The sequence below is a fragment of the Globicephala melas genome, chromosome 4 (assembly GCF_963455315.2).
Source record: "Globicephala melas chromosome 4, mGloMel1.2, whole genome shotgun sequence".
Lineage (NCBI taxonomy): Eukaryota > Metazoa > Chordata > Mammalia > Artiodactyla > Delphinidae > Globicephala > Globicephala melas.
Genome location: NC_083317.1, coordinates 70,683,572 through 70,707,744, shown reverse-complemented (window position 1 = coordinate 70,707,744; position 24,173 = coordinate 70,683,572). Strand labels below are relative to the sequence as shown.

The 24,173-nt window shown below is 37.2% G+C and overlaps 1 protein-coding gene across 1 annotated transcript in view; it reads left to right on the top strand.

Annotated features, from left to right (window-relative positions):
- The window catches only part of OSBPL11 (oxysterol binding protein like 11), a 99,899-nt gene that overhangs the window by 36,777 nt on the left and 38,949 nt on the right, over positions 1-24,173 (top strand). Inside the window, exons 6-9 of the mRNA XM_030859000.2 lie at positions 8,362-8,563; positions 12,856-13,001; positions 19,203-19,343; positions 22,628-23,126. Of these exons, the coding sequence (XP_030714860.1) occupies positions 8,362-8,563; positions 12,856-13,001; positions 19,203-19,343; positions 22,628-23,126 (988 nt within the window). The remainder of the gene's footprint in view (positions 1-8,361; positions 8,564-12,855; positions 13,002-19,202; positions 19,344-22,627; positions 23,127-24,173) is intronic.

Here is a 24,173-nt window from a genome sequence, read left to right as displayed (position 1 = left end):
TTTTTAATAAATTTATTTATTTATTTTTGGCTGCGTTGGGTCTTTGTTGCTATGCACGGGCTTTCTCTAGTTGCAGCGAGTGGAGGCTACTCTTTGTTGCGTTGCGTGGGCTTCTCATTGTGGTGGCTTCTCTTGTTGCGGAGCACGGCTCTAGGTGCGTGGGCTTCAGTAGTTGTGGCATTCAGGCTCAGTACTTGTGGCTTGCGGGCTCTAGAGTGCAGGCTCAGTAGTTGTGGCGCACGGGCTTAGTTGCTCCGCAGCACGTGGGATCTTCCCGGACCAGGGATGGAACCCATGTCCCCTGCATTGGCAGGTGGATTCTTAATCACTGGACCACCAGGGAAGTCCAAGAACACTTTTTAAATGCTTACTTTGGACTAATTTTAAATTTACAGAAAAGTTGCAAAAGTAGTACTGGGTTTCTATATATCCCCCATCTAACTTTTTGTAATGTTACCATCTTTCATAACATAGTATCAAAACCAGGAAATTATATAGATACAATACTGTTAACTATAACCCTTATTCAAATTTTAACAGTTTTTCCACTGACATTCTTTTTCTGTTTTGGGATCCTGTCCTAAAATGTTGCATTTAGTTGTTGTTATTACTACTTAGTCTCCTGTCTGTAATTGTTTCTCAGTCTTTCCTTATCCTTCATGACCTTGACACCTATGAAGATCCAGTTATATTTAGTTAATGTTCCCAAATTTGCATTTATCTGATGTTTTCTTAGTATTTGAGTGAGATTATACATTTTTGGGAAAAATACCCTAGAAGATATGTATCCTTAGTACATATATCAAGGAGTTCATGATGTCAGTATGTTGTATTACTGGTGATGTTGGCCTTGATCACTTCGTTAGGGTGGCTTCTACTGGATTTCTCCACTGTAAAGTTGCTGTCTTTCCCTCTGTAGTTAATAAATATCTTGGGGAGGTACTTTGAGACTATGCAGATCCTTTTTCTCTTCAAAGACATTGAGAAAACTTTTGATACCACGCTGACCTATGGTTCCAGGTAAGAGTTCTCAAGCTTTTTGTGGTCTTGTGATCCCTTTCAGTCTTAAAAATGGTTGAGGACCTCAAAGAGCTTTTGTTTTACATGGGTTAAATTTACCAATATTTACCTTATTAGAAATTAAAACAGGTATTTTATTTATTATTATTTTTTATTAGTTATCTATACATAAAAACAGGTATTTCAAAAATACTTGTTTTAAAATTTTATTTTAAATGTTTTATTTTAAAATAAAAATTAATAAATGTATTTATTAAAAATTAATAAATGTATTTATATTAACATGTAATTCATACATGTTAATATAAATAACATATTTTTATGTCAACTATTTTTTCCCAAAACAAACAAAATAATTGCACTCAATTTATTGCCATATGTAGTTTTGATTGAAATATATGAAAAAAAATTTGGCCTCACACAGATACGTGTTTGGAAAAAAAGAGGAATATTTTAATAGCTTTTTAAGATAATTGTGGCTATTCTTCTCTGATACGCCACCAAAACTTGACAGTGGCAGTTTCTTAAGTGTTAGATGCAGTGTGGAATCTAATATATATCAGTGAACTTTTCATATTCTGTTTCATGAAAATACATTGGTTCGTCTTGCACTTTGAATGGATCTTTAACCTATGCACAATTTTGTAACACTACGCATTAGTCATTTGGAAAATATTAGTTCAGAGTTATGCAGGTCTTACAGATGTTGGTATACAATATCAAAAATTCACATTCATTAAGATCCCCACTAATCTCATCAGAAAAGGCTTTTAGTATGGGAAACCTGTCAAGCTCATGGTAACTGAGAGGTTTTCCAAGATTGTAATTTCATTTTAAAGCTCAGATTTTATAATTGGCCACAAATACTGTCAGTTGTTTTTCTTGAAGTGGCAAGTCATTTTGTTTAATTTGAGATGTCTACCACATACCCCCAAGCCTGAAGAGCCATAGTTTCTAACAGTCATTATTTATGTCAAGGAGGACCATCCCTGTGTTTCTCCTCTTTTCTACTGCAACACCCTATACTTCTGTCCTCCAGTCACCAAATGTGTGGAGGCTTCCTCCACACTAAGCAGTTCTCTGACCCTCTGCAGACTCCACCTAGGTGTTCTACAATTCAATTCAGTTCTGACACTATTTATCTGAGATAGTATCTGACCCCACTTCAGATGCTATTCGCAAGTCCAGATTGTCACCTGTGTTTGTAACCCCACCTATAAATGGGAGGTTTCCATTAACCCTTCTTCAGGTTGGGTCATTTGCTAAAACAGCTCACAGAACTTGGGAAAACAGTGTACTTTCTATATTACCAGTATATTATAAAGGACTGTAACTCAGGAACAGCCAGAGGAGGAGATCCATAGGGCAAGATATTGGGGAGGGGATGCAGAGCTTCCATGCCCTCTCTGGTTGCACACCCTCCCAGTACCTCCATGTGTTCACCAACCAGAAGCTCTCTGAACCTCCTCCTTATGGGTTTTTATGGAGGCTTTATTACTTAGACATGATTGACTCCATCACTGGCCATTGGTGATTAATTCAACCTCAGCTCCTCTCTCCTCCCTAGAGGTTGGGGGGTGGGGCTGAAAGTTCCAACCCTCTAATCTACAGGGTTGAGTCCCCTGGCAATCAGCCCCCATCGAGGGATTCTGCAAAAATCACTCCATTAACTCTACTGTGGTTGAAAGCGGTTTGTTATTAATAACAAAGGACACGTTTCACCTTTATGCTCTGAAGCTATTACAGGAAACCAAATATTGTAACAGAAGATGCCCCTATGCTCTGATCACTTAGGAAATTACAACAGTTTTAAGAGCTGTGTGCCAGGAAGAGGTGGGATTCTTTCATGTCAGAATGGTGATCTGTGGAAAAAACAGCTAGTTCAGCTTGCAGCTCAGTCTCATAAGTGCATTTCCTTAGGCCACCACAGTACTTTGGTATGCAGCAGAAGTGCACTTTTTTTGATATGCAACGGAAGTGTACTTCTCATTTTTCATATAGACTATTAAAAAATGTGTACTCAAGAGTCAAGATATAGTAAAACTAATAATTTTTACTAATTTTTCAAGAACATTCTTAAGTAAAACTGGCTCACCCCCAGCTCCCCGCCCCCCCCTTAAGTGCATGGAAGTGAAGAACACAATGATGACTAGTACTGTTGATGATGATGACACTGCCTTCATTCTAACTAAGACACCAGCAGTTTTACCCACCATTGCTTTCACACCATCAGTGCAAATGCCACCAAGTGAAAAAGGCAAATTAATTTCCTAAAATTATTGTGAAAATAGTTTTGACTCCATAGACTGCCCGAAAAGAGTCCGACAAGAATCTGCAGAGCACTGTTTGAGATGCTGTTCTAGGGTGATCCAGCTCCAGGAGGTTGTAATGCAAAGATATAGTTCAAAGTGAGTTTGAAAGGAGTATTTTAATCAAAGTCCATGGGTAAGTCCGGCAATAGTTAAAGTAACAGTTGGCAAAAGCAACTGACTATTGAGAATAGAGTCATCTTGTGCTTGAACATAGATTTATTACTAAAGTGTTAAAGTGATCTATTTTAGTATTTACTGTTTATTATTAGTACAGTTTATCAATCACTCCATTAATCAGTGCATGCTTCATGCTGGTACTATGCTGTACCCTGGGAGGGGCTAACATGATCAGTCTAGTAAGGGAGACAGACATTTAAAATACAAGCAATAAAATCATGATTCTCATCTGGTTTTCAGACAGACTAGATGGCACTTAAGTGATGTACACTATCACCATATTTGCCATATCTAGCTGCAAAACACAGATTAAACAAGTTTTCAGCTTTCCTGACGTTTTTTCTTTTTTGAGGAACTGGTTTCATAATGTCAGGAACAATCACTAAAACAGCTTCACACAGTCAGTTCTATTTCATTGTAAATATATGATCAACTCATTTGTTTGCTTTGGAAAGAACCATAACCAAATTTTAACATTTGCACTATAATTATAATTTAAAGTTTATTTTTTCTAGTTGAGAACATCACTTTCTTAGGCATCTTGACTTCTAACAGCACTAGCAAGTGGCTTTTTTGGGCCATTTGCACAAGGAAACACTTTCTTCTCTTAAGTGTTATGTTGTGATAGCTGATTATTTATGTTGTCAGTATCCTGCTTATGATTTTTCCTTTATTAAACTTTTATTGGCTTATAACATAATATAGAAAAGTATACAGATAATAAGTGTACATCTTTTCTTTTTTCCTTTATGCTCTCTGAAGAGTGTAGTCAAGTGAACAGGTGTTTTTAATTTAAATGTCCAGTTTTTCAAATGTTTTTCTTATGGTGAGAATAAGAAGTTATATTCTCTAAGTTCAAGAAAGAAAGTGAGGGGACTTCCCTGGTGGCGCAGTGTTTAAGAATCTGCCTGGGGCTTCCCTGTTGGTGCAGTGGTTGAGAGTCCGCCTGCCGATGCAGGGGACACAGGTTCATGCCCCGGTCCGGGAAGATCGCACATGCTGCGGAGCGGCTAGGCCCGTGAGCCATGGCCGCTGAGCCTGCATGTCTGGAGCCTGTGCTCCGCAATGGGAGAGGCCACAACAGTGAGAGGCCCATGTACCGCAAAAAAAAAAAAAAAAAAAGAATCTGCCTACCAATGCAGGGGACATGGGTTCAATCCCTAGTCTGGGAAGATCCTACATGCTGCAGAGCAGCTAAGCCTGTGCACCACAGCTACTGAGCCCGCGTGCCACAACTACTGATGCCCACACGCCTAGAGCCTGTGCTCCACAACAAGAGAAGCCACCGCAATGAGAAGCCCACACACTGCAATGAAGAGTAGCCCCCACTCACCACAACTAGAGAAAGCCCACACGCAGCAACGAGGACCGAACACAGCCAAAAATAAATAAATAATTTAAAAAAAAGAAAGAAAGCAAAAAACAGCCTCTTGTTTGGCTCTAGATTGAAGCTCTTAGCAAGTAACATGGAGCCTGTTTAACCAGCTCAATTCAGTCATTAACAGCCCTGTTTTAGTATACTTACTTCTAAATGTTAATCCCTAAAGGCCATACTTCCTCCACTCTGTTACTTTTGTTTTTAAAGTCAACCCATCCTTGAATGTTGTAATTCCCCAAAAAACCTGTATAAGATTAGCTCTTTGATTTGTTCTGGAAGAACAGTTCTTCCTTGCCTGGAAAGTAATAAATTCAGTTTGGTTTCAGATATAGTTGAGCAGTATTTTTTTCCCTCAGCAATACTAGCTCTTACTGTGACTTGTTTAAGAAATCTGACAAGTGTAAAAGTTAGTATTTGCTTATAACATTGCTAGAAGCAGAGGGGAAGAGCAATTATATTAAAGACCCCTAGACCAATGAGAAATACAAAAGAGGCATAATACAAGCTTCCCATTTCTAATTACATACCAAGAAGTTCTTTTAGAATGAAGAAATAGGGTAAGTATGTAATTTGGTCTTCAAACTGGAACAGGTTTAGATATAATTACAGCGGACTCTAAGCATAAACCAGGACTGTCTCTAGAAATTTGGAGCTTATGCCTCAACTAATTATAGAATTTTGTCTACAGTTTCTTATCTGGCTTTCTGCTCTGTTTTTTTTTTTTTTTTTTTTTTTTTTGGCGGTACGCGGGCCTCTCACTGCTGTGGCCTCTCCCGCTGCAGAGCACAGGCTCCGGATGCGCAGGCTCAGCGGCCATGGCTCACGGGCCCAGCCGCTCCGCGGTGTGTGGGATCTTCCCGGACTGGGGCACGAACCCGTGTCCCCTGCATCGGCAGGCGGACTCTCAACCACTGCGCCACCAGGGAAGCCCCTCTGCTCTGTTTAATTAGCCATAGAAGTTCTTTTCATTAGACCAGAGGTAAACCTAATGGATCTGTTTGACCCCCTTCCCTTGATCTTCATCCCAGTTCTTAATTAACCTTCTAAGTATGTATCCATGTATAAAAGAACGTGACACACAAGTGTGCATCTTGTAATTTTCATGTAACTACCTCCTGGATCAAAAAATTAAATATTACCAACACCCTAGAAGACCCTCTCATGCCTCTCCATCATTACATCCTCCTCACTATCCTGACTTCTAATACCATAGATTTATTTTGCCCGTTTTTGTAATTTCTAAAACTGGAATCAAAAAGTATGTGCTCCTCATGGCACAGGGAGATCAGCTCGGTGCTTTGTGACCGCCTGGAGGGGTGGGATGGGGAGGGTGGGAGGGAGGGAGATGCAAGAGGGAAGAGATATGGGAACATGTGTATATGTATAGCTGATTCACTTTGTTATAAAGCAGAAACTAGCACACCATTGTAAGGCAATTGTACTCCAATAAATGATGAAGATGAAAAATAAAGATGAAAAAAAGATGGAAAAAAAAAAGTATGTGCTCCTTTGGGTATGACTTCTTTTTAGTCAGCATATGTTGGAGATTTACTTACGTATTGAGTGTAGCAGTTCCTTTCTTTTCACTGCTGCACGGTATTTATTATATGGATATACTTTAATATTTTTAATTCGTTCCAGTGTTGATAGACATTTGAGTTGATGAACATATATACATACATATCTGTTGGTTATGTAACTAAGAATGTTGGATCATGGATTATATTTATTTAGCTCTATATATTTAACTCTAGTAGATATTACCAAACTGTTTTCCAAAGTGTTTGTACTTATTCATAATTTTGGATTATTGGGAGTTAGTCCTAGCATTTATATACAAAAACATTTACACACACACAAACAGTCCCCAACTTACCATAGTTCAACGTACGATTTTTTGACTTTACAATGGTGCGAAAGTGATACACATTCGGTAGAAACCGGTCTTTGAATTTTGATCTTTTCTTGGGCTAGTGATGTGTGGTACGATATTGTCTCCTGATGCTAGGCAGCAAGCCACAGCTCTCCATCAGCCACGTGATCATGAGGGTAAATAACTAATACACTTGTAACCTTCCTGTACCCATACAGCCATTCGTTTTTTCACTTTCAGCACAATAGTCAATAAATTAAATGAGATATTGAAGACTTTATTATAAAATAGGCTTTATGTTAGATGATTTTGCCCAACTGTAGACTAATGTAAAAGTTCTGAGCATACTTAAGGTAGGCTAGGCGAGGCTAAGCTATGATGTTCTGTAGGTTAAGTGTATTAAATGTATTTTTGACTTAAGATATTTTCAACTTACAGTATTTTCAACTTAATAATGGGTTTATTGGGGTGTAACGCCATTGTAAGTGGAGGAAGATCTGTATAGATACCTTCATACCCACACTTTTCATTTAACAACCCTTTTTTCTGGTAAGGGTGACTGTTTGATCCAGTATTACGCATGTGTTTTCAGGGGCTGTTTCATGTATGACACACTTAATATTCTTGGTAGGATCATTTCACATCTCTCTTTCACTAGCCCTCCAATGAACTGTATTAAAAATTGTCTGGAACAGAGTCTCTGAAATCTAAAGGAGTCTCTCCACTATTGAGTTTCTTTGTGAGTTAAAACAATTTCCAAAGGGTGGACAATCTGAGAACCTTCTGCTCACAATTGAAAATAATTAAGCATAATAAATTCCGGGGTTTTGTTTGTTTGTTTTGCCGCACCATGTGGCAGCATGCGGGATCTTAGTTCCCCCACCAGGGATCAAACCTGAACCCCCTGCAGTGGAAGCATGGAATCGTAACCACTGGACCACCAGGGAAGCCCCTAAATTCAATTTTCATTTTTTAAAATTGGGTTGCTCATCGTCGTTGTTATTCCACTGACTCTGTTAGGAACTGTATAGATAGGCCTCCTAATCAAAAAGCGTATTGAACTCTTTTAACTTGAAAAGCTTATATCCAGTATTTGCTTAAAATCAACCTAATGGGACCAGAAAGTTAGACTGGGAAAGCAGAAGCATGTAAACTATCATGATTTCACTGTAGGTTCAAATTGAGCCTGTCCAGATGTGCTGTGAATAAAGTGGTTGAGAGCCCAGACTGGGAATTATTTTTACTTTGGAGTGAAATATCTAATGCTGCTATGAAAAATGATCTGGAATGTTCTTTCTGATGACTTATATAAATGTATACTCTTAAAGAAATTTATATAAAGGTGGAAGTCTTTTGATCTTTGTTTCTGCCAAAGAAAAAGTGTAGCTGCCAACAAAAGTTACCGTCTTTTGAGAAGCACTATTAAATGCTTATTGAGAATAGCCAAACAAATTGAAAATAGATTTCTAGGCGTAATATGCCCTAAAAATGGCAACTGTATGTTTACATGTTATACAGAATATTGTTATTAAAATGGCAACTGTATGTATACATGTTACACAGAAATTGAGTGGGACACACAGAATTGTTGTTTTCCTTAGATGATGTCTCATGCGGAAGGACAACAAAGAGACTTAATTAGAGGAATTGAATGCCTTCCTGCTTCTGGCCATCTTAGTTCCTTGGACCAGGATCTCTTAATGCTCAAGGCTACTTCCATGGCAACTATGAACTGCTTAAACGACTGCTTTCATATTCTCCAGTTGCAGCATGCATCACATCAGAAGGGCTCATTGCCTTCAGGTAAGTTATTGCTTAAAGGTAGGACTTAACATTGCAGGTCAAAACATGGAAAGGACCAACTGTATCCTTTGTAATTCTACTCCAGAAAATCTTAATCAAAACGAAACGAATAGAAAACCAGCAAGCCTCTTGGGTTTTTAATTATCACTAATGTTATACAAAGTCTTTTTAACTGTGTCCTTTTTCAAATCTAAAACCATTTTAGGTCTCATATAATTACATATCCCTTTAGAAACCTCAAACTCAACATGTCAAAAACTGAACTCAAAACTCACGTCTTCTATATTTCTGTTAAAGTTGGTGGCATCACTCTCTCTCGACGATCAAAGTAGAAACGTTGGAATGATTCCTTGAGTTTTGCTTTAGTCCACTATTCATTATTTCCATATTGAGATATATATATATTAAAGTCTAGAACTTCCCTGGTGGCACAGTGGTTAAGAATCCACCTGCCAATGCAGGGGACACGGGTTCAAGCCCTGGTCCGGGAAGATCCCACATGCCGCAGAGCAGCTAAGCACGTGTGCCACAACTACTGAGCCTGCGCTCTAGAGCCTGTGAGACACAACTACTGAAGCCCACACGCCTAGAGCCCATGCTCTGCAACAAGAGAAACCACCGCAGTGAGAAGCCTGCGCACAGCAACGAAGACCCAACGCAGCCAAAAATAAATAAATAATTTTTAAAAATAAAGTCTATCAGTTACCTTTCAGTTTGAAAAATAAGATGTACATCTAGTATTTGAGAGCACCTATTTGTTGAAATTAATTTACTGGGGAAAAGAATGTTATTGCATGGAATAACAAAAAATGAGTTTTTCTATTAAATGAGATGAATAAGCTCATCATTTAAAAAATTGAGATATAATTGACATATAACATTGTGTAAGTTTAAAATGTTGATTTAGGGCTTCCCTGGTGGCACAGTGGTTGAGGGTCCGCCTGCCGATGCAGGGGACACGGGTTCGTGCCCCGGTCCGGGAGGATCCCACATGCCGCAGAGCGGCTGGTCTGATGAGCCATGGCCGCTGGGCCTGCGCGTCCGGAGCCTGTGCTCCGCAAAGGGAGAGAACACAACAGTGAGAGGCCCACGTACTGCAAAAACAAACAAACAAAAAAACCCCAAAATGTTGATTTAATACATTTATATATTTGTGTACCACCAAAGTGTTAGCTAATGCCTCAGTCACATCGCATAATTGTTATTTATTTCTTCCTTTTTTTCCTTGACCATGTTGTGAAGCTTGCGGGACCTTAGTTTCCCAGGGCTGGGCAGTAAAAGTGCCAAGTTCTAACCACTGGACCACCAGGGAATTTCCTGTCATTTTTGTAGTGAGAACATTTAGGATCTAGTCTCTTAGCAGCTTTGAAATATTTAATATAATATTGTTGACTACATTCTCTGTGCTGTGCATTAGATCTCCAGGACTTATTCATCTTCTAGTTGCAGGTTTGTACCCTTTTAACAACATCTCCCCAACTCCCCCACTCCCATCACATTGTATTAATAGTAGTAACTTAGTATTTCCCAATACTCATTGTTTTCTTATCCAAGGAACTCCCCTTGCTTGTGGAAGAAAGATATTTGAGGAAGATGTTGAGACTTTGTGCAGGAAAAAGTTTACCAAGTCAGATCTTGATATGGATAGGGTATGAATCCCATCCTCATGTGTGCCTAAATTCAATATTTCAAGCTAATAATAACAAGCTAATGGCAATTGTAGATATAGGTCAGGGCAGTATTACAGAGGCCAATAAGTTATGTATGTTCCACTTAAGGAAGTCATGGTCCACTTGGGGAAGAAACATGTAAATAGTTAACTATAATATGTAAAGTGCCACTTACAATGGGAACAAAGTACTGTGGGAGAACATGTGAACGGACTAACACTTCTGGTAGGAAAAAAGTCTGGGAAAGGCACAGAAAAGCTAAGAAAACCAATTAGTTCAGGAGTGGGAGGTAGGGGAGAGGGCATTCCAAAGAGATAGAAAAGCCTAAATTGTGCATTGTGAGCATGGACTGTTGTCTTAGAGGAATTCTAAGCAGTCTAATATAAATTTTCTCCTGTTATAAAGCACTCATTATAAAAAATTTAGAAACTACCATGCAATTGAAAGAAAAATCATATGTTATCTTACCAAGCAGAAGTTGCCCCCGTGAATATATTAGTACATTCCCCACCAGGCTTTTCTTTCTTTCTTTTTAATTTTTGTTTTACCTCATAGTTGTTTGAAGGTAGGTGTTTGTAAAATAGATAACCAACAAGGATATATTGTATAGCACAGGGAATTATAGCCATTATCTTATAATGACTCTTAATGGAGTATAAGCTATAAAAATACTGAATCACTATGCTGTACACCTGAAACTAATATAATATTGTAAATCAACTATACTTCAGTTAAAAAAATAAATAAATACTTGATTAATTAAATACTGTGTAATTTTTAAAATTCTTAGAATTTCATTTGTGTAGTTTAAATTAATAGTCTTATTTTTTAAATGATTGCTTTGTGATTAATGAAGCATGCCCAATATAAATTTGTATTTTTTTAATTAAAAATGCGAAACACACTGTAAACTTTATAGAAGTGTTTGAAGTAAAAGGTATTCTCCCATATCACTATTTTTTGGAGCACAGATTTATGGATATTTGAGAGAATTAACTAATACTGGTATTTCTCACCATAAATTGTCATATTTTCCAAATTAAGTAGGTAGAAATTTATTCTTGTCAGTTGAGAATGAAGATAAAACTGTGAAGAAAAAAAACTGAATTACCTTCCCACTCAAATTTTGAAATGATCCAAGCAATGAAATCTGAATAAAAATTAGTGTTTAGTCCCATGAGGTCTTAATGTGTATTATACAAAAGCACAGCAGTGATTATTGATGTAGGAGGGTCCTGAGACCAAATGATTGGTTTGATTAAGAGTTTTGTTATGGTTTATCAGTTGAGTGATCTCTTAAAACAGATCTCTTAAGTCTGGTGTTTGTGTGCATTTTATTTCGAGAAGTAAGGAAATCTAGATATTGATATTAAAAATAAACATTTCGGGCTTCCCTGGTGGCGTAGTGGTTGAGAGTCCGCCTGCCGATGCAGGGGACACGGGTTCGTGCCCCGGTCTGGGAGGATCCCACGTGCCGCGGAGCGGCTGGGCCCGTGAGCCATGGCCACTGAGCCTGTGCGTCCGGAGCCTATGCTCTGCAATGGGAGAGGCCACAGCAGTGAGAGGCCCGCATACTGCCAAAAAAAAAAAAAAAAAAAAACATTTCAAGGTAGGAACAAAGTGGTTTCATTTCTTTGGAATTTTGAAAGAGACCCCATGAGGGCATTCCCCTAATTATGAATCCCCCCGCCAGTGCCAAGTGAAACTGAACTGAGTGGCAAGGCAAGATGCTCTGGTAGCCTGATAGGTACTTTGTAATTAATTCCTCTACTCAAGTCTGGGATTTTGTTATAGACTAAGTAAATTCCATACTTCTTTTAATTTCTGCTGTGGTAGTCTGAGCATCCCTTAATGTAGCACTATATAACCAAGTTTCCTGTGAAACCTAGATCAGCCTCTGAAATCAAATGGAACATTTTCCATTATTGATTAGGCATAGAATCCACTTTGTTAAACTAGTTGAGGGTAATAAGAGACATTGAGTCATTAATTGAGAAGATGACAGGTCTCTAAATGTGACCACTATCTTTCACTAGGTCAGCTATTATTTATTCAGTAGGAGAGCCTTTCAGTTTAAAAGTATATGGAGCTTTTTTATATGATTGGAAAAAACATAATGGGCATGTATTTGCAATTCTTAAATTAGATCAAGATCTTGATTAGTTAGAAAATTGCTACTGAGAGTAAGGTTCAACCCCAAATTGAAGCAGATTTTATTGTTTCATAGTCCCAGGTTCCTCCTGTAATTGTGACTTCCTTTAGCCTAACTGCGTAGTCATACTAGAGGGACAGGGTTCATGCAGAAAGGCCAGCAAATCAACTGTTAGGGTAGGAATACACTTTATGATTCATAGATTTGCATAAGAAGTGAGTTTAGTCCTATTCAGGGTTGATTCATTTAAATGGTATCTGATTTCAGGTTGCAGGTTGCTGTGTTGTGAAATACCCAATCGTGATGCTCATGCTAATGAGCTACAAGTCACTGTCTTGCAGAGTCTCTTAACAGGTTGAATTGCTTTTAGTCTTGTAGGCTCAAAAGAAAATTGTTTAATAAAATCCACATTTGCTGAACTTTCCAGATTATGAGCAAGTTTCAGCGAAAGTTTTCTCTTACTTCATCAGGAACGACAATCGAGTGGTTAGAACCAAAGATACCTTTATCAAACCACTATAAAAATGGAGCTGACCAGCCCTTTGCAACTGAGCAGAGTAAACCAGTGGCAGTCCCAGAAGAGCAGTGCGTTGCAGAATCTGGACTATTAGCAAGGGTAAGGTAATATGAACATAGAGTTTTGGAGTAAAAATTAGAAATCACTGAAAAGCATCTTTTCATTGTCAGGACATGTAAATCAACATAATGAGAGCATACTCTAGACGTTGTTCTACTTTAAACTGCACTGGCTTTGGAAGGGGTCTATTGTGTAAAACTTGTACATAGTTTTCCAGGTTAAATTATGTGGCCTTTTTAGTTTTAGTTTACTTTTGCTTCATATAAATGTATTTAAAAAGTGAAATTTGCATGTTTTTCTTTTTCTGGAAAATCGCTTTTCTAATAGAAAATTATTCGCGTGATATTTATCTCTTACATTTCTTAATTTAACATTATTTACTAGGTGTTTACTATTAAGTTCATAAGTTTAAAAGTTTAACATTAAGGTTTTGTTGATAGTAAGCACTTTACCAAACCAATTTTTAAAAGTGTTAGTCTACTTAAAATAGCACACAGTCTTAGGGTTTAATATTTTTATAAAGTAATATTAAGTCCACATTTCTCAGAAGCTAAACAGTGTTTTCTTCTATTCATAGTTCCACCACTGTAACAAATCATACTGGTTTTTTGCCTTTTGAGTTTACATCTGTTATATTTATGGTTATCATAATTACATAGATAGTTTTGTTTTAAGCTCTTTTTACTTGCTACTTCTCATAGGTATTCTTATATGTTATTCTGGCCTATATAATAAAAGTTTTTAGGTTGAAGTAGGCTATTGAATGTCTAGGTTGTTTGTTATTTTTTGTTCTTATAAATAATGCTCTATCATTTTGTCTACTGCTTTATTTTTTTTTCTCCCCTTTATTTGGATTATTTCTTTAGGTTATATTCCCAACTAGAATTACTGAGTCAAGAGTAATGCACGGTTTATGGTTATTTTTATAACAGCAAATTACTTCTTAAGAGAAACATATGACACAGGGACTTCCAAAGCTGGCAAAGGTCTTGACTCAGTGAGGCAGGCAGTAGCAGTAGGGTGGGTGGGGGAGAAGAAAGAAAAAAAATCCTTTTTTTCCTATAGCTTTTTGACTAATTCATCTGTGGAGTCAAGAAGTTAGTAAGTATTCATTAAGTTAGCTAATATGTGACAAGTCCAACATTAAGAATTAGAGGAGACACAAAAATAGAAGACAGTTCTTTCACTGAAGAGACTTAAAATCTATTTAGAGTCACAACACATATATACTGAAACAATGAGATGATAACATAAAGCAGTATTTTTTATTTTTTTTCATCTTAATAGATATCACTTAGATTCTTGGGATGTGGGCATTCAGGGAAAGAAGAGAGGTATATGAGTAGAGTGGATGAGGAATGCTTTGGAGAGAAAGTGGAATTGAAACTGGGCTTTGAAAGGAGACAAGGTTTGAAGAGAAGAATAGTAGTAAGGGAATCTCAAGATGGGGGAGTAACACAAGCAGGGATACTAAGGCGTGTGTACTTATTGCAGAAAAGGCTTGCCTGATGATTTTGAACCCAGGTCCTGTCATTTACTAACATGTGGGCCAATTGATTAACCATGCTTAGCTTCCTCATCTGTAAAGCAGGGGTAGTAATACCTTATAAGATTGTTATTTAGATAAAATAAATTCAGCAGAGTACCGGGTTTATGGAAAATGACCCCAGGGTTGTTGGATTTTACAAATCCAAATGACCATTCATGTTGCATGCTATGTGGAATGATAATCCCCTGAGCACTGCTCCATAGAATACAGTGTAAACTGTGCCCCCAAGGAACATAAAACCCATGCAGAAGAATTTAGTCTTAATGTGATACATAATGAGATCATGAGCATGGAGAGGGATGCGATATGTTTAAAAAGATTGTTATAGATATGACTTGGAATTAAAGTGTGGATAGAAAGCTATGGAAGTAGAAATGAAGACAAATGAATAGGTAATGTGCATTTCAAACGAAAAATCAATTGAGCTTGTGATTGACTGGATATAGGGTTGGATCAAAGATGACTCCAAGTTTTTGAGACTAAATGATTAAAATTGTGGTGCCATTCGCAAAGCTAGCAAAATTAGGAAGAAAGAGCTTTTTGCAAGAAAAGGTTTAGTATGGTTTATGAACATGTTGAATTTTATTTGAGAAGAGGACATATGATTGTTAATGTATATGAAAAGCAACTGGAAATGATGTAACCAAAGCTTTGGAGAGAGATCAGGACTAGAGATGTAATTTACAAGTGAAAAGTTATAAACTATAGGTCATACACTCCAACATTTTCATACTTCTAAATGAGAGTACAAAGCATGTTGGAGGTCAGGATAGAGGCATATGTTAGAGATGGGGCACAGAGGTGGGGAGGAGAAGATCGTTGAATTTCCAAATCTTTTGAAATATTGAGTAGACCAAGTATATGACCTAGTGCAAATAGAAAAAAATAAGTGCATAGATTTTTTTATTTTTTAAATTACAAAAGACATTAGACTCCACTCAAGCATACCAGAAAAGACCTGAATTTTTCAAAAATTTCACATATGCCTTCTTTGGAATATGAGGGTCAATGCAAGCTCGAAACGTACATTACAGTAGTGGAAATTTTGCTGTCAAGTGATAGAGGAGGTAAACCTCAGTGAGGCTAGAATGAAGCTCACAGTTCCTTAGTGTCCAAGTCAGAAATCAGGAAGACAAAAAAATGGGATTAGTATGAGTTTTGCAGAATATTGGGGTTTCCCTCTGCCATGCAATCTCCAAATAGTATGAATTCCTAGAAATTCAACAGGCCTTGCCACTGTATTTGCTAACCATTCTGGGTTTTTAGGGATTTTATATGTTTGAGCATGTTTATTTGAATTTTTGTAATGCTTTTTTTTTAACCTTAAGCTTTCCTTATTTTATTTTATATTTTATTTATTTTTGGCTGCATTGGGTCTTCATTGCTGCACATGGGCTTTCTATAGTCGTGGTGAGCGGGGGCTACTCTTTGTTGTGGTGCGCAGGCTTCTCATTGCGGTGTCTTCTTTTGTTGCGGAGCACAGGCTCTAGGAGCGGGCTTCAGTAGTTGTGGCACGTGGGCTCAGTAGTTGTGGCTCACGGGCTCTAGAGCGCAGGCTCAGTAGTTGTGGCACACGGGCTTAGTTGCTTTGCGGCATGTGGGATCTTCCCAGATCAGGGCTCGAACCTGTGTCCCCTGCATTGGCAGGCAGATTCTTAACCACTGCGCCACCAGGGAAGCCCTACCTTATTAAGCTTTTCTTTAAGAAAGGCATGACAATCTCTAAGAAGGGCCATTTCAAAAAGAAAAGAGAGCTTCCAAATTCTTCCGTTCACATCATGCTTTAGAATCAGTATTTAATCGTGAATAGAATTCCTTTTTTTTCTATTTTAGTAAGTGGTTTGACTATTTTTATAAAAACAACAAAAACTATTCTTTTAGTTTTTCTGCCAGATTTTTTTTTTTAAGAAGATGTTGGGGGTAGGAGTTTATTAATTAATTACTTAATTTCTGCTGTGTTGGGTCTTCGTTTCTGTGTGAGGGCTTTCTCTAGTTGTAGCATGCGGGGGCCACTCTTCATCGTGGGGCACGGGCCTGTCACTATCGCGGCCTCTCTTGTTGCGGAGCACAGGCTCCAGACGCGCAGGCTCAGTAGTTGTGGCTCATGGGCCTAGTTGCTCCGCGGCATGTGAGATCCTCCCAGACCAGGGCTTGAACCCATGTCCCCTGCATTAGCAGGCAGATTCTCAACCACTGCGCCACCAGGGAAGCCCTAACCTTAAGCTTTTCTTTAAGAAAGGTATGACAATCTCTAAGGAGGGCCATTTCAAAAAGAAAAGAGAGCTTCCAAATTCTTCCATTCACATCATGCTTTAGAATCAGTATTTAATCGTGAATAGAATTCCTTTTTTTTCTATTTTAGTAAGTGGTTTGACTATTTTTATAAAAACAACAAAAACTGTATTCTTTCAGTTTTTCTACCAGATTTTTTTTTAACATCTTTATTGGAGTATAATTGCTTTACAATGGTGTGTTAGTTTCTGCTTTTTAACAAAGTGAATCAGCTATACATATACATACATCCCCATACCAGATTATATTTTATCTCATTAGTTTAATATTATTTTCATTAGAGGAAACCACAAAGTAAACTTTGTGTATAACTTTGTGTATAATAATATTTAAGGCTGTATTTGCATTATTAATCTGTGTCCTAGGTTCTGACCTCAAATGTAATGGTACCTTTCAGAAGGTTGGAGAACATTATTTAATTAAGATCTGTTAGTTTTTTTCCCCTCAACATTTCTCAAATGAAAAATTGTTATATTTGGAATTCATATATATAAAGAGGGATGATCAGGTTTTCCCCTGTTTCATAATGAGTAAACATTCACTGGTATACTTAAACTATATTGTGCATCTGACTTAGGGTAGAAAACAGGAAATAGTTCCTGACAGACTTACTAGCCATTGAAAAGGGGAATTGAAAAACTTGCCTTTGGGATCTTTCTTCAAGGTCATAAAAACAGAAATAATTCTGATATACACAGTTGTTGTGTTTGGTCTCTGAAGAAATGAACTAGACCATTAATTGATTTATCAGAATTTGAGCTAGTAAAGATTTCATTGTTCGAAGGAGAGAGAAGAAAAAGGAGAAAAACAAAGGCAAAAGAATAACCAGAAACCCATTATTCTTTAACTGTGTCACCAAGTTTTGTACTTTGTTTTTAATATTTTGAGAACATTAAGTTCTTGATTTTATACCTGATTAGGATTGGTTTTCTTTGCCTAGCTATATAGAACAGATGAGCTTCTTGTTTGACAGGATTTGGTTATGGGAAGAGAAAGTTAAAGGCAGAGACATTAGAAGAATCATTTTCTTTTTAAAATCCTCATAACTTAAAATTTAATACAATACCAAAGATAATATACTCATGAAGTCTGTCTTGCACAAAGGTAATGAAAAGAGGTACCACTGAGAGAGATGGGACACCATCCCCACATAAACATGGAAAGTGACATCTTTTTTTTTTTTTTTTTTTGCGGTACGCGGGCCTCTCACTGCTGTGGCCTCTCCCGCCGCGGAGCACAGGCTCGGACGCGCAGGCTCCGGACGCGCAGGCTCAGCGGCCATGGCTCACGGGCCCAGCCGCTCCGTGGCATGTGGGATCCTCCCGGACCGGGGCACAAACCCGCGTCCCCTGCATCGGCAGGTGGACTCTCAACCACTGCGCCACCAGGGAAGCCCAGAAAGTGACATCTGATAAGATTATAGAATCTTGGGATTTGAAACTTTTATTTGTTGCTTAAATAGAAATAAGAAATTAGGTTTCTCTTAACCAGTTATTTGGAGCGAAGACCCTATTGAGATGAGAGTAAACATTTTTGGTTTATCAAGGAGTTGTTTTATTGATTGAAGAACTATGCAGAGAACATTTTGTGGCATTAAGACTGCATAAACAACTACAAGTTTTCTGTACCTGCACCTAGAATTCTCTTCATCCCCAAAGTTTCTTCCTGACAACTCCAAGGATGCGTGAATATCTAAATATAGATTACAGAAGTTAGACTTGACATGTATAGTCACTTTAAAATTTTACTTTTATAGTGTTAGCTTAGAAATAGGGCAAATATTTAATTCTCAAAACATCTTAAATATAGGTAGTGGTAGGGTCCCCTGGCAGGTAGTCAAAGCCTGCAAAGCCTAAGTTTCAGGTGAGACATTTTCACTCTTTCTGAAAAATCCTGTTTTCACAAAATATTGTGTGTTTTACGTGTGATATTTATGACAAAACCACAATATGTTCAATGTCAGTGATAATGGGTTCATTGAAGGAAATCTGTTCCATGGCCAAGTGATGGAAGTTGTATTTTCAGAAAGATTTTTGTCTGTTCTCAGATTCATTTAGGCCCAATATAAATGTCTTCATCTGATGTTTATACTTTTATTCTTTTTTTAACATCATTATTGGAGTATAATTGCTTTACAATGGTGTGTTAGTTTCTGCTTTATAACAAAGTGAATCAGTTATACATATACATATGTTCCCATATCTCTTCCCTCTTGCGTCTCCCTCCCACCCTCCCTATCCCACCCCTCCAGGTGGTCACAGAGCACCGAGCTGATCTGCCTGTGCTATGTGGCTGCTTCCCACTAGCTATCTATTTTACATTTGGTAGTGTATATATGTCCATGCAACTCTCTCAATAAGCACTAGTAACAATAGACTTTTGCTTTATTTTGCATCAAGGAACCTGAAGAAATAAATGCAGATGATGAGGTGCAGGATACTTGTGACAACAAGGAGGATGACCTGGGAGCTGTGGAAGAGCAACGCAGTGTTATTCTACATCTCTTATCACAGCTCAAGCTGGGCATGGACTTAACAAGAGTAAGTAATGGGATAAACAGTCTAAGGAGATCATTCGATTAGGACTATACCTATGATTGTTAATGTTGTCAGGGCTTTTTAATCTTTATGAGTTGGTTTCTTAGTTGCTTGATCAGCATTTATTTTCATAAAAAATGTGATAGGTTTTTTGTGCAACATTAAGTCACATGGCAAATAAAGACCTATAGTCTTGTTTCTGTACAAAATAAAAGGGATCCATTGAGATACAGAATTGGAAAATCTAAAGAAAAGGATATAATCCCACAAAACCATTAAAGTCATTGATACTTCTACTTTATTCTTACTTCCCATTTTGGATAGTGTTTTGGGTATTAATCTATAACAGAGATCAGCAAACATTTTCTGTAAAGGACCAGATAGTAGATATTTTTAGCTATGTGGACATAGATCTCTGTTGGAACTATACTTGACTCTTGAACAATGTAGGGGTTAGGGTAGCCAACCCCCCATGTAGTTGAAAATCCGCATATTACTTTTGACTCCCCCAAAACTTAACTACTAATAATCTGTTGTTGACTGGAAGCCTTACCAATAACATAAACACTCAATTAATGCAAATTTTGTTTCTATGTATATGTATTACTAGTATATACTAGATATCAAAAATGAAAAGATAATGTGAAAAAAATTTTTTTACAGATATAATGATTCATGCATTGATAATGAAGAAGCAGCAATATGATTGCTTTATGGTAGCTTAGTGTAATCAGCTTCATGGTAGCCTAGCCTATACACTAATGAATGAATTGTTATAAAATTTTTATGACATACAGTATTGCAGTCATATTCATAAAACAATATTGGAAACATTGTTACATTTTTTAAAAAAACCCACATACCTGTGATAATACACAGTTTTTCTCTCATTGTGAGAGAGGTACGGTACTTTAATGTAATTCTTTGAGAGCGAGGTTATGAAACAGTAAGAAAACGAGGTTATAAAACAGTAAGAAAACTAACATATTATTCATTTTATATTACATACTACTCACCTTAATCCTGTGTAAGAATAGACTATCCACTTCAATACAAGTCTTGCACATGATGTTCTACATGTATATTTTTGTATATTTATTGGAAAAAATCCATGTATAAGTGGACCTGCAGTTCAAACCCATATTGTTTAAGGATCAGCAGTACTCAACTCAGCCTTTGTAGTGTGAAAGCAGCCATAGATAATATGTTGGATGGGCATGGATGTATTTCAGCAAAAGTTTATTTACACAAACAGGATGCCAGATTTGGCCCAAAGGCCATAGTTTGCAAACCCCTGGTCTACAGCCTTGCTACTTTAAAAGTGTGGCCTGAATTAATTTGATAGTGAGAGCCCTTTCACTATATATGTGTATATCAAATCACTACAGTGTACACTTTAAATATCTTAGTTTTATTTGTCAATTATGCCTTAATAAAACTGAAAGAAGAAAAAAGTGTGGTCTGAAGATCAGTAGCATCACCATCACCTGAGAACTTGTTAGAAACGCATAATCTCGGCCCCCAATCTCAAAGTTAGAGAACCAGAATCTTCATTTCAGTAATATGTATATATACATTAAAGTTTGAGAAGCACTGATCTATAGTTTTTAATTTTAGGCCCATCCTCTCCATTCCCAGTTTATCAAATTAGTGTGCCTTAATTTGTTTTAACAATTAATCCATGACATTGATTTAAAAAGCCAGTAAGGTTTAAAACCTATGTATGTCAAACATTTACTACTGTGGAATTACATACTTTGAGTTACTATTGACACTACTTTGCATTAGTGTGGGATTTCAAAATTGACTTCACAAGGTATATTTCAAATTGAGGTTTTTGAAGGTAGTGGAAGTGTATATTAAAAGGTTGTTTGATTCCAGTGAGTTACTCACCTGAAAATGCAACTTAAATATAGAAAGCATTTTTCCTTTAGCATTCACTTTGAAGCATTTCAAAATCAAAAACACAGTTCTTTCTTTACTTTGACTTATAGTAATTATAGGAGGGTTTTTAAGTAAATTGATTGAATTAATAGCCTACTAAGAAGCAGACGTTTTAGGAATAAAGAAACCCATTTAAACATTCATATTTCATCTAAACTTAGTATTCAACTGGGTATCTTTTTTTTTTTTTTTTTTTGCGGTACGTGGGCTTCTCACTGTTGTGGCCTCTCCCGTTGCGGAGCACAGGCTCCGGATGCGCGGGCTCAGCGGCCATGGCTCATGGGCCCAGCCGCTCCGTGGCATGTGGGATCTTCCCAGACTGGGACACGAACCCGTGTCCCCTGCATCGGCAGGCGGACGCCACCAGGGAAGCCCAGGTATCGTTTTTATTCTAGAAATATTTTTTATATTAGTGGTTCAGAAAAGACTATTAGTTGTAAAATAGGTTAAAATGAGCAGTCAGGTAAGGAGTTTATTTGGTTATTATGGTATTTGCTGTCCCTTAGTAGATTTAGGTTTGTAAGGCATAAGAACAGTGTTGGGGTTTATGAGGCATAAGAACATTTGAAAAGAATGTTCTGTGATAATAATCCAGATGGTAAAGTCTCTCTTGACATGAATAATGAATTTAATATCGTTTCCCCACATTTGTGCATTGTTAATTGAACAAATACATATGTATTGTGTTTATATATAAAATCATTAGCATTAACTGATCACAAATTATGAACAGCCGTATAACATTTAAAAGAATGGTACTTTCTGAGCAACATTTAAGAACCTGGTGACTAAACTGCAGTCACATATACCTCCTGTCTAACAATGACACTGATACAACAGATGTTTATTAAGCCCCTCTTATATTCCGGACACTGTGCTAGGTGCTGGGGCTACAGCAACCAGGAAGGTAATTGTGGTCCTGGCTTGCATGTTGTGAATAAGTAATAGCCATTTTCCCCATTATTTTGTTCTTTTAAAAGTAATATTATAGGGACTTCCCTGGTGATGCAGTGGTTAAGAATTCCCCTGTTAATGCAGGGGACACAGGTTTAATCCCTGGTCTGGGAAGATCCCACATGCCGCGGAGCAACAAAGCCCGTGTGCTGCAACTACTGAGCCTGCGCTCTAGAGCCTGTGAGCCACAACTGCTGAACCCACGTGCCACAACTACTGAAGCCCGTGTGCCTAGAGTCCGTGCTCCACCACAAGAGAAGCCACCGCAATAAGAAGCCTGTGCACTGAAACAAAGAGTAGCCCCTCAATTATCTGAAGATACTAATTACTGTTTTTTTGTATTGCTCTCTCTGGTTGATTTGTTGTTGTTGTTGTGGTTGTTGTTTTAGGTGGTGCTGCCTACATTTATCCTAGAGAAGCGTTCCCTGTTGGAAATGTATGCAGACTTTATGTCTCATCCAGACCTGTTTATAGCCGTCTCTAATGGAGCTACAGCTGAGGACAGAATGATTCGTTTTGTTGAATACTACCTTACCTCATTTCATGAAGGCCGTAAGGGAGCCATTGCTAAGAAACCGTACAATCCTATCATTGGAGAAACGTTTCACTGTTCCTGGAGGATACCAAAACGCGATGTAGCATCCAGTGTCATTAGCAGCTCTTCCACCCAGGCTGTCACAAATCATGCTCCTCCATCAGAGGAGGCTTTGAGCCAGGTGGGATCAGACTGTTACACAGTCAGATTTGTTGCTGAGCAGGTTTCCCATCATCCTCCAGTCTCAGGATTTTATGCAGAATGTGCAGAGAAGAAGATGTGTGTAAATGTGCACGTCTGGACTAAGAGCAAATTCTTAGGCATGTCGATAGGTGTGACAATGGTTGGGGAAGGTAAGTAGAAAAATTATTCTCCAATTTTTAATATCAAACTATAACCTTAAATTTGGGGAAGCTAGAGAAATATTAGTTATAAATTTGAACTGCTATGTGTACTACTTTTTTCCCCAACTCCTAGTATGTTTCAGAATACTGGTGGCGGGGGGAGGGGGCATATCTGTCAACAAATATGAATTCTTTTTTTTTAACTTTTTTTTCTGATTTTAAATGTAAATTATTTTTATTATAGAAAATTTAGAAAACTTAGAAGTATCAAGGAGAAACTACAAGTATCTCTAATCCCTTCATCCAGAGATAGATAAATTTAACTAGTATTTTGTATTTTTTCTATGTGTGTATGTTCATACTTTTAGTTTTATAAAATTAGGATTCTCTCTATGTAGTTTTTTGTCCTCCTTTTTTGCACTGAATATTCATTTTCCCAAGTTATTAATAATGCTTTAAAACATGTTTTTGTTATTATAAACAGCACTCAAGAAATATTTTCTAGGTAAATCTATATCTACATCTTTTGTATTTCATAGGAGATATTCATAGAATATTTTAAAATATATTGCCAAACTTTATATCTACTCCAGCAAATGATTATGAAAAAACAATATTTTTTGGCTAAGAATAGAAAAAACAAATTAACAATAACAAAAATATCTCCACAGAAATCATTGCAGAGTTAATGAAAATATAATGGTCTGCCATTTTAATGTTAAGGAACACTCTCGTGCATAGGAAAATTTGTTCTAAATATAAACTTACAGTGTAAGCATGGCATAATTAAGCTTATGACCCTAACATTTTGAAATTGTGTTATTTTAGCCTTGAAGAAAATATATTATCCCCTTTTTAAGCTTTCCTCATCTTTAACTCCTGTTGTGCTGTCTTACCAATTTCCAAATGTTTCAAACTAATCAAAACTTTTATAACATTAGAAGATATTTTATTAGTTAAAAAAAAAAAGTTTGTTATCTCCAGTTATAAGCTGCATCACATTAACCCTAGGCTCTTCACAAATCAGTTTACTTACTTTAGAAATGAAAAACCTGA